Source organism: Ursus maritimus, unplaced genomic scaffold (assembly GCF_017311325.1).
Source record: "Ursus maritimus isolate PB19 unplaced genomic scaffold, ASM1731132v1 scaffold_10, whole genome shotgun sequence".
Lineage (NCBI taxonomy): Eukaryota > Metazoa > Chordata > Mammalia > Carnivora > Ursidae > Ursus > Ursus maritimus.
Window position 1 is genome coordinate 43,952,915 of NW_024423344.1, and position 13,189 is coordinate 43,966,103.

At 34.0% G+C, this 13,189-nt stretch overlaps 1 protein-coding gene across 2 annotated transcripts in view; it reads right to left on the reverse strand.

Annotated features, from left to right (window-relative positions):
* Window positions 1-13,189, reverse strand: part of KLHL1 (kelch like family member 1) — a 340,600-nt gene that overhangs the window by 181,353 nt on the left and 146,058 nt on the right. For both annotated transcript variants that reach the window (XM_008686635.2, XM_008686634.2), the window contains one exon: window positions 12,746-12,942. In XM_008686635.2, coding sequence (XP_008684857.2) covers window positions 12,746-12,942 — 197 coding nt within the window. The remainder of the gene's footprint in view (window positions 1-12,745; window positions 12,943-13,189) is intronic.

The following is a 13,189-nucleotide window of genomic DNA, read 5'->3' on the forward strand; positions in this document are numbered from 1 at the left end:
TTTCAGTGGAATTCTTTTTCTTATACTTTACCTTCTTTTTGTGTTCAAGAAGTGTTGAAATCTCACACACCTTCAGCAATTAGGATATAATGGTATTGGAAACAAACTAGTTAAAAAGTGAGATTGTTGGCCAAAATCAAAGCAGCACTGGAGGGAATATATTCTGGACAAAATAAACAAGCAAATAAATAAATGAAAGAGTGCAGCCTAGACTTTGACCCCATGCTTTAAAGAGAAACTTGAGAATTATCTAGTTTCTTTCTTTCTTTTTCTTTCTTTCTTTCTTTCTTTCTTTCTTTCTTTCTTTCTTTCTTTCTTTTTTTTTTTCTTTCTTCTTTCTTTCTTTCAGATTTATTTATTTATTATATATAGGAAGTGAGCAAGCGGGGGAGATGGGGTGAGAGAGAGAATCCTGAAGCAGGCTCCCCGCTAATTTTGGAGTCCAAAACAGGGCTCAATCCCAGGACCCTGAGATCATGACCTGAGCCGAAATCAAGACCCAGCTGCTTAATTGACTGAGCTGCCCAGGTGTCCAAGAAATTACCTAGTTTAGTCTATCTATCTAATTGGAATTACTTCTGCAATGTCCATGCCAAGATTTGGACCATTTTTTCCTTAAATCTCCATGGTGTTCTGTGCTCTCATAAATTGTTTTAAAAATGAGCTTCAAGGAATGTAAAACATTCTAAAATATTATTAATTAAAATTTTAGGTTACAGGGGCGCCTGGGTAGCATCTGCCTTCGGCTCAGGGCTTGATCCCAGCGTTCTGGGATCGAACCCCACATCAGGCTCCTCCACTATGAGCCTGCTTCTTCCTCTCCCACTCCCCCTGCTTGTGTTCCCTCTCTCGCTGGCTGTCTCTATCTCTGTCGAATAAATAAATAAAATCTTTAAAAAAAATTTAGGTTACAAAATTTAATGTTAATAATATGAGATGCTAATATCATATTTGTACAAAATCTTATTATTAATCATAGTGTAGATTAAAACAACAGTAGCAACAAAAACTAATATTTGGAGGGAATTATGTACCTTTCAAAATCTAACTTTGATATACATTATATTGGCTTTAAAAAATAAGATAAAGAACATTGTAGATTATGATAAAGTTTTTTGCTCTTTGGTCAATAAGATAAACCTATTTTCTACTAATATTTGATATTGGAGAATACCACTGAATGAAGAGTTGATGGTTGGCTTATGTTATTCTGTTCACCCAAGAGGATTCGTGGAGTTGGTAAGTTTTTCATCTATTAATCTACCAGAAAAGTCCTTTTATTTTGGCCTGGAACTTGAGGCTCCATTGATTCCTATCTCTGTTGTCCAGGCTGCCAAAGATATATTTACTAAGAGAAGGTTATAGATCTTGATGTTGTTTATCTTAAGTTATGTTTATTACCAAGTTTATTTGTATTAAGCTAGAATACATCACTCTTATTTCTGGCTTCCTGAAATAAAATAAAACAATAATTCTCAGGGCATTTTATGACTCAAAAATAAAAGAAAAGAGTGTCAATTTACTATGATGAATTTCAAGTGACTTCATCCAACTGTTCACTTTTGATTCTATGTGATCTAGTAAATAATATTCTTTCCTAAGTCAAATGATGTTTCGGTCTGCTGACAACTAAACCATCACAAATCACCAAAGGTTTCTTACCTGTGAAAGCATGCCATTCAAATGCATACTGCATCATTGATTACTTAAAAACCAAGCTTTACGGTCTCTGAGAAAAGTTGGGATTTTCAAGTTTTCAGTATTTAACAACATCCTTCCCCATAATCCTTCTGAATAATTGAGAAAAATGCACTTGCCAAAGAGGAGAAAAGTGTATTACTGCATCCTACAGTGGTATCTGTCAGAACATATGACAAAACAAACTTTATAATGAAGATGATGTCCTAATTTTTTTCTATATTTTATTTATGCTTTTTCCAGTTTTGTGTCAAATTTATAAAAGTTTAAAATGTAAAAGTTAATATGATAATGATGATCATAATATAAGTATATATGTATATGATTTGTGGAAAATGTAGATTTTCAAAACAATGTAAACTAGGGTTATAGAGTTTACTACTTAAAATATAACCTTTCTTCTGGATTAATATATGCAGTCAGTGTTCATACAGATGTCTATTTGTGCATGTAAATTTATGCATATATGTCTTAATCAGCAACTATATATAATAAAACCTAATTATAACTTCATCAATTTTCTTCTAGTTCAACTGCAATATATTTATTTGAAAAGTATCTTCTTCTACATTTTATGTTTTCCTCTGTCTCCTCATCATTTAATTATCCTCATTTATTGCTATCCATTACCAGAAGTAAAAATAGAAACACTACTTTATAATTGATAATCAGCTTATTTTCTTTTCGAATAAAAAATTGGTGAAGAAGCTGAATTCCATCTCTATCCATATACTTGGAAATCTCTTCATGTTCTTTTAACTTTAGATCCAATTAAAATGCAAATTGCCTTTAACAATTGTTTATAATAGTATAATATCTGGTTGGAAACTTTATTCAGTCTTCAATAAATCTGCGTAGATTTAGTATTGATGAAATAGTCCACTTTGCCTTGAAAGTCTACTCTTCATTATTTCGAAGAAAACCCTTCACTGATTATAAATTATGTAACTCTAATACCATTAAAATATTTTTTTTATGTTGCTCAAATAAATATCACCTTATATAAGAAGAGCAAAGAATAGTTATAAGTGGTTATCGGGATAAAGCCCACCCCCTAAAGTGTACTGTTTATTGAATTTACGTAGTGAAGTCAGAATCTGAATCCCATTCTTCAGACCTTTGATTTCTGCTTACTACTATGTAGTGACTTTTAATTATGATGTGCTGTTTTATATAATCTGCAATCATATATGAAAATAGGATACATTTGCCCTACTATTTTTTTGTGTGTGTCCTTTGTGTTGGACTAAACATTTTATATTTATTTTGTATTTTTATTCCTTGACAGCATAGTGACCTTCAATAAAAACTGATTTTTATTTTTTTATTATTTTTTTTTAGAGATTGTGAGCAGATGGAGAGGGGGAGAGAGAGAATCTTAAGCAGGCTCCATACCCAGGCCAGAGCATGATGCAGGGCTTATGACCCTGAGATCATGACCTGAGCCAAAATCAGGAGTCAGATGCTTAGCCAACTTAGCCACCTAAGTTCCCCCAAACTGATTTTAAATAAAAACAACTTTCATTTGAAATACTCAAAAATATTAGGGTGTCTGGGTGGCTCAGCTGGTTGAGCTTCAGACTCTTGGTTTTGGCTCGGGTCATGATCTCAGGATTGTGTGTGAGAGGGAGCTCCACATGGGGCTCTCAGCAGGGAGTCTAATTGAGGATTCTCTCTCTACCTCTTCCTCTGCCCCTCCCCCTGCTTGCATGCTCTCTCTCTATCTCTAAATAAAAATACATAAAAATCTTTCAAAAATAAAAAATAAATATTCAAAAATATTAAATATAGATCTTGATTATGAAATGAATCCACTAGAAACTTAAAAATATACACACATCATATATGGGATATATGTTACCTGTTAAGCAGTTCTGAAATAACTGATAAAAAAAAGCTAAAGAACTTCCAAGATTATGGATGCATCCTGTATGTATGTATGATTTACAAATATATTTTAATAAAGAGGTATGAAAAGTAAAATTGGGAACAATATAAATATTTTTACTTATTGTGGAATAGGGATAATAATTTCACTCCAAATTATTAATATTTATTGGATTTAAGTTGATAAAATCTATAACAGCATATTTAAAATTATTAATATTTGAAATTATTTATTCATTCTTTCTTTCAAATATCATATTCATGTACCTAAAATGAGAAAGGTGTGGGGCGCCTGACTGGCTCAGTTGGTAGAGCATGCAACTCTTGATCTTGGGGTCGTAATTTTGAGCCCTATATTGGGTAAAGATATGGCTTAAAAATAAAATCTTTAAAAAAAATAAAATGAGAAATGTGTTATATATTAAGAACTAAGAATACAAAAGTGAACAAGTCAGATGCAGTTTGTTACCTTGTGGAACATGTAATCTAGCTCCGTGCATAGTATTTTTTAAAGATTTATGTATTTATATTTGAAAGAGAGCAAGACAAACGGGGGAAGCAGCAGTGGAAGAGGGAGAAGTAGGTTCCCCGCGGAGCAGGGAGCCCGACTCCAGGCTCCATCCCAGAACCCTGAGATCATGATCTGAGCAGAGGCTTAACCGACTGAGTCACCCAGGCGTCCCCAGCTCTGTGCACAGTATTACATATTTAGAGTAACTTGGGGTCTAGGCGAAAATATCTGATAATCTATAAGAAGTTATTTTTTCCCTTAAATTTTGTCTGGTTGTAAAGTACACTTTTTTAAAAAATTTATTTATTTGAGAAAGAGATAGTGAGTAAGAGAGAGAGAGCACAAGCCAAGGGAAAGGCAGAGGGAGAAGCAGACTCTCTGCTGAGCAGGGAGCAAGACTCAGAGCTTGATCCCAGGACCCTGGGATCATGACCTGAGTCAAAGGCAGAAGCCTAACGTTATCTGAACCACCCAGGTGCTCATACTTTACATTTCTAAAAGCATTTCTTTAAGGAAATGATCTGCCCCATCTCAACTCTGCCCACATACAAATGACAGACTGAGTTTCCCCTCAAGCAAAGATGGATGTATCATGTTTCTTGTGAACTATAATCTATCCCTCTACCTTTTATTCCTCTTTAAAAAATTACTCTTAAAGATCTTTAAGCCCAAGTATAGTCCTTAACTGAAAACTGACAAAAAAAGAAAAATCTAAAAGAGAAGCATAAAAAGAAATTAGTTTCATAATATGTGATTAATTACCTCATCAGAAAATATAAATATCTTACATTAGATCATGAGGTACAAATTATTTTTTAAATATTTTATTTATTTATATGGGAAACAGACAGCATGAGCAGGGGGCAGAGCAGAGGGGGAGGGAGAGGGAGAAGCAGACTCCCCCCTGCATGGGGAGCCCTACATGGTGGTTGACCCTAGAATCCTGAGATCATGACCCGAATGGAAGTCAGACACTTAACCTACTGAGCCACCCAGATGCCCCTAGAGGTGCAAATTATTATAATAAAATGAAACTTTCATATGCATAAAAAAATCAGAATTTTTTTCACTTGATCAAAAGCATATCATTGATTTCATTTGTTGAAGAACTTGTGCTTTGCAAACTGAAAAGGGCGCTATAGCCAAAAACTTCTGGCTTTCCTTTCTCCTGACATCATATAAGAAGCCCTTTCGTGACTATTTTAATAATATAGTAATATTACTTGTTACAGAAGGGAATTCTGTAGATTAAGTGATTGAAATAATTAAACACTTGGGGACTCCTCACAAATTACTATGAAAATCTTTTATGTGTGTTTATAGGATATTTTGTAACATTAATTCCTTCTTGATACTTTGTTAGTTCCACTGTTGCTACAGCATCAACTCAAGGCAACAGTAACTACACAAACATTTATAACTGCTGGACAACAAAGAAAACCTAATACATTTTTAATAGTAGATTCTGTGCGTGTGTTCTGATTTATACAGCTTTGTGCTCTCTCTTTGTGTTTTAGAAATAGCTCAGTAGGAGAAATGAAAATAAAACTAAAATATGCAAATGAAACCAACTTTAAAAGAATAGAATACTTCTCAAGTAGATGAATATTATCATCATCTTCAACATCATCAACATTAAGAAAGCGGAAGGATACGTTTCTTAAAATAGAATGATCTTCAGTTTGGATATAGAAATCCAAAAAGGAAACATATTTGAAGAGCATCTGAATAGAAGAAATGGACTGTATCTAAAATGGACCCTTCGAAAGCTTATAATTTTCATTGCATACTCTGTGATTATGCTTAATTAGTCTTTGAAACTGTCATAAATGCATATTTAGTTGTGGTTATTTTATGAGCTCTAACAATTACAAAGTTCTGTGTAGTCAAGCTGCAATCACATGAGTGAATAATTATGTGTTATAATATTACTATTTATTATACATCTTTATCAGTTTATTCAGTATAATGTGAATATCCTGTTTGCACATGACACTAAGCACAAAAGTCAATTTTTTAAAACTTCACTCAAATCAACTTTGTCTTAGCCAATAGACTGAATTGTACCAAAGACTGTGAGTTAGAGCACGGATGACTGCCTGTAAAGCGATGTAAGCTTAATTTAGGGACGGAGGAAGTAAAGAAAAACAAAAACAATAGGACATTCCTGTCTGGGGAAGCTTCCACATGCTTCCTTACTGCTTGTAATCATCCAGCTCTGGTGGCAGTTGTCATCCAAGCAACTCACTGTATTCAACCTTCATTTCTTTAGTTTATAAAGAAATGCTGAAAGTCAAATTTTGCCTTTTTTTAACTGGACAATCGTATATTAACTTCAACTCATTCCTCAGACCATGTATGTATATAAGATAATGAAACGTAGTAACATGAAGTAATGGATAATAATAAAAAAAAGATAACATTCAACACACATTTTATACTAATTTATCTCATAATAGTCCTGAGAAAACTATGGATGAAAGGAACTTTGTTTTAATGACTTAGAAACACAAAGCAATTTAAAATTAAATTCCATGTATTCTCCCAAAGCAATCTCTAATTTATGGGTTATTAGAAGGGTTATTGGTAAAGATAGAAAAGAGCATGCTGCTAGCTAGAAACCACAAGAAATGCAGATTTTTCAAAACCATGAACAGAAAGCACATAAAAAAAAAAATTCCTATGACGAACAGGATTTTCAGAGTACCAGACTGGCAGGGCAGCTACTCTCACACTGGCTTGGGCAGGCTTTATGCTCCAGATCTGAGACTTCCACCTTTGAAGGCTACTCACCGAACATGGTAGCCTCTGATGAGTCCTATTGCCGTGCTTCTGCCTCTCACATAAACGTGGTGAAATGCTGCGTGCCACGCGGCTGGCACTGGGCAGAACGGGAGAGTGCACTGACCAGGGAGATGAAAACAAAACAAAAACAAAAACCGAGGAACAAAATGTTCGTGGAATTCTGTGCTCTCATTTATGTTTTAGGTTTATAAAATCCATTTGTCAAAAGTAATCTATGTTTTGAAGTGTTCTGTTCTGGACATCAGAAATCTAATTTGATATAATGGATAAAATGTAATCACTGTGTAATCATTAGCATATTAGATAGAGTATCTAATTTGTAGTAATACAGAACTAGGCTTAAATCCCCATTCTAGCATGTTCTTGATATTATTCTTCCATAAATTATTGAACATCCCGAATCTTAGTTTTATCATTTTTAGAATGGGCATTACACTTGTAGGGATTTTGAAAGGATTAAATTAAGTATATTTAACACCTAGAACAATGCCTGATATATACTATATACACTTAACTTTATACCACCAGCACCAGTAGTGAAAAGTATTGCTATCATACACAATGGCAGAAGTTAGAGTTACCTCAGTTTCTCTTTTCCTTTCTAACTCACCCGATATACATACAGGCCTCTAGTGAAGTGCCAACCTTTATTCTTGGTCTCTTGTCTTGCCTCCTCCTCATGGCAGTCTGGCAACTAGTCTTCAAATTAAATCTTGCTTTTTACTTGCTCAAAAAACTTTCAATGATATACCATTATAAACAATATAAAAACCTCAATCCTTAACAAATTCTCGATAACCTTGGAAAATTGGCTCTGCTTAAATCTCTAGCCTTATCATCCACCTCTCTTCCTTTCTGCCCCACCATCCCATCACACTTGAATTTCCTTAAACAGAATAAGCTCCTTCCTACCTCAGATCATTGGCTCATTATGAACGTTCTTTAGCCAACTCTTCTAGGGGATGAATTCTGCCTCATCCTTTACAACTCAGTATAAGGCTGTTTCACTCTTCCACAGCATCTTATTGTCCTTTATAACAGTTACCATATAAATACATATATGCAAATATATATGCAAATATGTAATTGTCATTTATAGTAACAACTTATTTGCATTCAACATATCCGTCTTTATTCTAAGGGCAATCTATGTCTATTTTGGTCACCATGGTATCTCCAGAGCCACCTACTATAGTTCCTGGAACAGAGTATTCAACAGCCACTCGCTCTTTCACTCAACAATAAATGCTATGCACTTAAGGTACAGATGTTTAAAAAAAAAAATGCTACCAAGAAGCTACCATAGTAATGGTAGAGAAGAAAGTAACAAAACAATGACAAAATAAAAAATATAAAGCCAGAAACTCATAACTACTCTAAAGGATGTGAAACAGTGTAAGGTATAGAGGGTTCTGAAGGCAGTGCTACATTCTATAAAATAGTCAGAGATGAGGGGCGCCTGGGTGGCTCAGTCCATTAAGCGTCCAGCTCTTGATTTTGACTCAGGTCATGATCTTAGGTCATAAGATCAAGGCCCTCGTTGGGCTCTGTGCTCAGCAGGGAGTCTGCTTGAGATTCTCTCTCCTTCTTCCTCTGCCCCCCCCCTTGCTCTCTCTCTCTCTCTTGCTCTCTCTTTCTCTAAAACAAATAAATCTTTAAAAAAAACATTCAGAGATGAGAACTCTGTGGACATGACATTTGAGCAAACATCTGAATGAGGCAGAGGAGAAAAGGATATAAATGTTTGGTAGAGGAGTGTTTCTGGCAGAGGGAAGAAAGAGCAAACACAAAGATCATCAGGTGACATGCTTAGTATAGTCAAAAGCAGTAAGATAGATGTGGCTGGAACTGTGTGAATAGGGAAAATAATGGTAAGAAATGAATTTGAAAAGAAAGAGGAAAATGATGTGTGATCTTCTTGAATCACTGAATTCATGAGTGCTGAGAGTCACAATCCTAAAAGTCTATCCAAAGGAAATATTATATTAAAATGTACTAGATACTTTGTCAGGACAAAATATATTTCCACAGAGAATACTTATTCTGTCATAAAGGATTATGCAGTAGAGTCATGAAGACCAGTCACAAAGATATTAAAAGGTAATTAATTATATAAGGAAATTTATGAAGATGTCACATAATCCTAAATAAAGGAATACTAAGACTTCAAAGGAGAGAAAGAATTCCATGAAAAGTTTTAAGATACTTCTTAGGCATGGATGACTTAATGTTAATGGTCTCAACCTTCAGTTCTACGTGAATTGTTCTCAAAAGCACTCAGCAAAGGTACTCCATTCCTCAAGAACTTCCAGAAGGTTCTTTGAAGGTTTGAATCTCCAGAAGGTTTAGTGAAGTATACCTCTTTCAAAGGCTCGTGAAGAAGTTATTTCAATTTTCCATTTGTCCACTTTTCTACTTTCAGTTGTTTGTGAAGTTGTACTTTCTACCTACCTCTTCCACCTTCCATCCCCTACATGGATGCCTGTTACTGGCAAACTCTAACCCAGAACCAAATGGAGAGACTACTTCTGGGAAATGCAGTTCCAGGAGTCTCCTTAAAATGCCAGATGACCTTGGAGGGAAGTGGCAGTGATGATTAGTGGAAATAGACAACCCAACAGAGAAAGAAAGATCAGATGACTGAAGTAGATTTCTGGACTTTCCATTCATCTTCACAAAAACAAATCAACTTTAATATTATTCTTTCATATAACATTTATTTTGAACAGAAGGTTACTACTAAAATGAAAAACAGAATGAGAAATATTTATACAATACTGTTTTAGACACAAGTCTATTCTAACAAATATGTGAAGATGGCTATTTTCATGCCGTAATATTATTGAGCTACAGACACCCAAATGTCTTTCAACATCCCTTCATATGACATGATTATAAAATATTTACTCTTCTTGCTATCTGTTTCTATTTGTCGCTCTCTAATGCTTTTAAAATATGATGTCCAAAGTTAAGCGCAGGTCTCATAATGAACTCTGACTAATAATAGAGGGGGACTATTTCCTTCAATTATTTTGTTGCTCTCTGCATATTCATGTAGCCAAAGTTTAAATTAATGTTTTAGAATTAGTTTCACACGTCTGCCTAATACTGAGCTTGCATTCAAAATTTTCCAGTATTTTGCACATGAACCACTGCCAAGTTGGGTCACCTTCCTGAATAGATTTTGGAATCATCCACACAAAATCAATAGCTGAAGCCAAATAACTGGGTGAAATTTCCAAAGAAAAGTTAGCAAAGGATGTAAATAGCAAAGGCAGGTAGCCAGCAAGGTAAGATCTGGCCATTCAAGGTCAAGTTCATATCTAAACATTTTCACAAGGAAACTGAAAATTAGGAAAAAAAATAAATGTTACTTATAAAATAAACAAATAAATAATATTGTGAGCCAATAAAGAATTTAGTCCCAGATGTACCAGGAAACCTGGGATGATTTGCTATATTAAAGCAGTTAAAAAGAAAAAAAAAAAACCCTGATAATATGTTTGCTCTCAAAGCACAGATCGAATAGATTAGATGAGGACACATGTATGATTAAATAAGGATCAGAATCAAAGATGTGGTGAGAAATTATAATATCAGATGCAAAACACTTTAAAATGTTAGAACTGAGAGAAAATAGTGATGTAGGAAGATAACTGGTCAGTAAATTTTCTTCACTAAAATGGTAACCTACGAGCATCTGGAGAATATTGGAGCTTTGTGTTTCCAAAAGAATTTGAAATCATTTAAATTTCAACAGATATGACACAATGCATAATCCATTCATAGTCTCAAGAATAAATTAAAATACAGTTGTTTAGAATGTTAAGTATATTAACTAGAACTCTTCTATATTTCAGTTTTAAATATATTTTACTATAGAATATACATTTTAAAATGTCTAAAGAAAAAATATCGTTATTATTGTGTGATAAATTGCAGAGCAGTCCAAGCAGCTGCAAGAAAAACATCTTTATTACTAAATTAATAATTTCAAACTAGACCAGAAGGGACCATTATCCCTCTGGATATGAAGGCATATTGTTCTTTGGCTTAGCTAAGCCAGGAACTCCTAACTGTAATGAAATGTGCATAATTAAATGACTGCAGTTGGACTTTGATATTTTGGTTGATGAAGTATTTGTTTACATTGATTTTACATGGTTCATATAATTTCAGTAGCAGTACTATACCCTGTCATAGAATATTTCAAAGGAAAAATTCGACAATAGAATTACAAAGCATGTATCTCCCTCCTTTTATTTGTGTATGTTCATTTAATTTACTAATCAGCTTAAAGGATTAAAGAAGAAAAATAAAATAATATTGAAATTCTGTATAAGAATAACAATTAGAAGACTTTTAAACGGCTGACAGTCATTAGTAATTTGAAAAGATGTTGAATCTTAAAATAAGAGCTTTTTAATAAGTAACAACTACAAAGCTTAATGAGATTTATCTCATAAATTCTTCCCTTGAGTTGGAAAGGGAAAGTTCTATATATTGCAATTGGTTGTTTCAATAATAACAATCAAATCATTAATCACGTTAATAATGAAGATAAGAAAAATGGCTAACATTTTATATAGGGCTTACTATATGCCAGAAATTAGATTCAGTGCCTTTGGGATGATTATTTCTAGGGTATGAAATATTGTATGAATTGTTATAACTGATTATTCTATTCTAGAAAGGAAATAACATTAAAAAATCCCATACCACAAAGTCCACACATTTAAAGTTTGCAATTCAAATGATTTTTGGTATTTCTATAAAGCTGTTAAAATACTTATTTATATATAGAAAAAAATCAAAGAGAAAAATATAAATAGGTTTAAATTATTTTTGGAGTATTTACCAAGTGATATTCACTACATTTAAGCCCATCATTAAAATGGTACAGAAAGTCAGTTATAAAAAAAAAAATGTAGATTGGTTGGTTTATACATCTAAATATTTTCACTAACTATAAAGTTACCAGGAATTCTGAAATCCAATATTTACTCTACCAATAAATACTTTATAATATATACTTTAAGTATGATTTTTTCTTCCACAAATCATATAGGCAAAGCCATACCAAACATAATGTGCTACGATGAAAATGTATCGGGGAGCTCAGAGATTGGGAAGTCTACGATGAAGGGGTAGACTGATTGGGGTTCCTGGGGAAGGCTCTCTTCCGGGCTTGCAGATGGCCACCTGCATACTGTGTCCTCACAAGGTGGAAAGAGAGAAGAGGCAAACTGTCTGGTGTCTCTCCTTATAAGGGCACTAATCTCATCATGAGGGACCCACTCTCAAGACCTCATCCTAACCTAATTACGACAAAAAGCCCCCATCTCCACATACTAACACATTGTGGATAAGACTTCAACATTGAACTTTGGTCAATACAACTTATTCCATAGTAAAAAGGTTGTAAGAAAAAAGGTAAAAGAAAAGTTTTTTTTGTGGCACAGACTGGTAGCTCTTTACTAGAAAGAAAAGGAAAAAAAAATGGCAGCTGTGGAAGTAGATATAAAAAGATAGATACCCCAGGAGCAATAAGAAAGATTCATTTAAACAACTTCTAAAATATTAAGCAGTCTATAATTGCTTTATGGCTTTGTTTACAATTTATAGGCAATGTAGATATAAAGTCCATTATGAACAGGCTTTGCTTTTTTTTCACTTTGCTATTATAAAATACTGTAATACTACATTGTGCCCCATACCAGAAATGTGCCAAGCTTGCAGAATTCATTTTAAACAGAAAGAAGTCATTCGACGCAATGAGAGTCATCGTATTAACCTCTGATCATACATCTCTGTCTCTCTGATTAAAATATTAAATCTCCTTACCATTGTGTAGCTATGGGCTACCTTCATTAACTCAATGCACCCTTGAGCATCTGCGAAGGCTCGGATCCCCAAACAGTTGGATGGGTGCAACAGCTTCATGAGAAAGTGGCAGCACACGTCCACTACTTGTGGAAGCTGAAGAAGGCACGCTGCAGCAAGCAGGTTTTCGATGGTGTCTTCCTTTAATTCCAAGCAACCTAAACAGTAGGTCAGGAGAATTATGAAACTCTGTTTAAACCATGTACCACACTGTACTATTCAAAACATTAGGCCAATCTGCTAGAAATGACCTGAACCTAGACCCATAACCAAGATAAATATAACTCACTAAAGGCCAACTACTGTTTTAAGTATCTTGCATTTCTTACTTTATGCAATGTTCAAAATCATCTAGGACGTACTAAATAGCTGTGTTCACTTCAGCCAGAAATGTTGGTTGTTCCT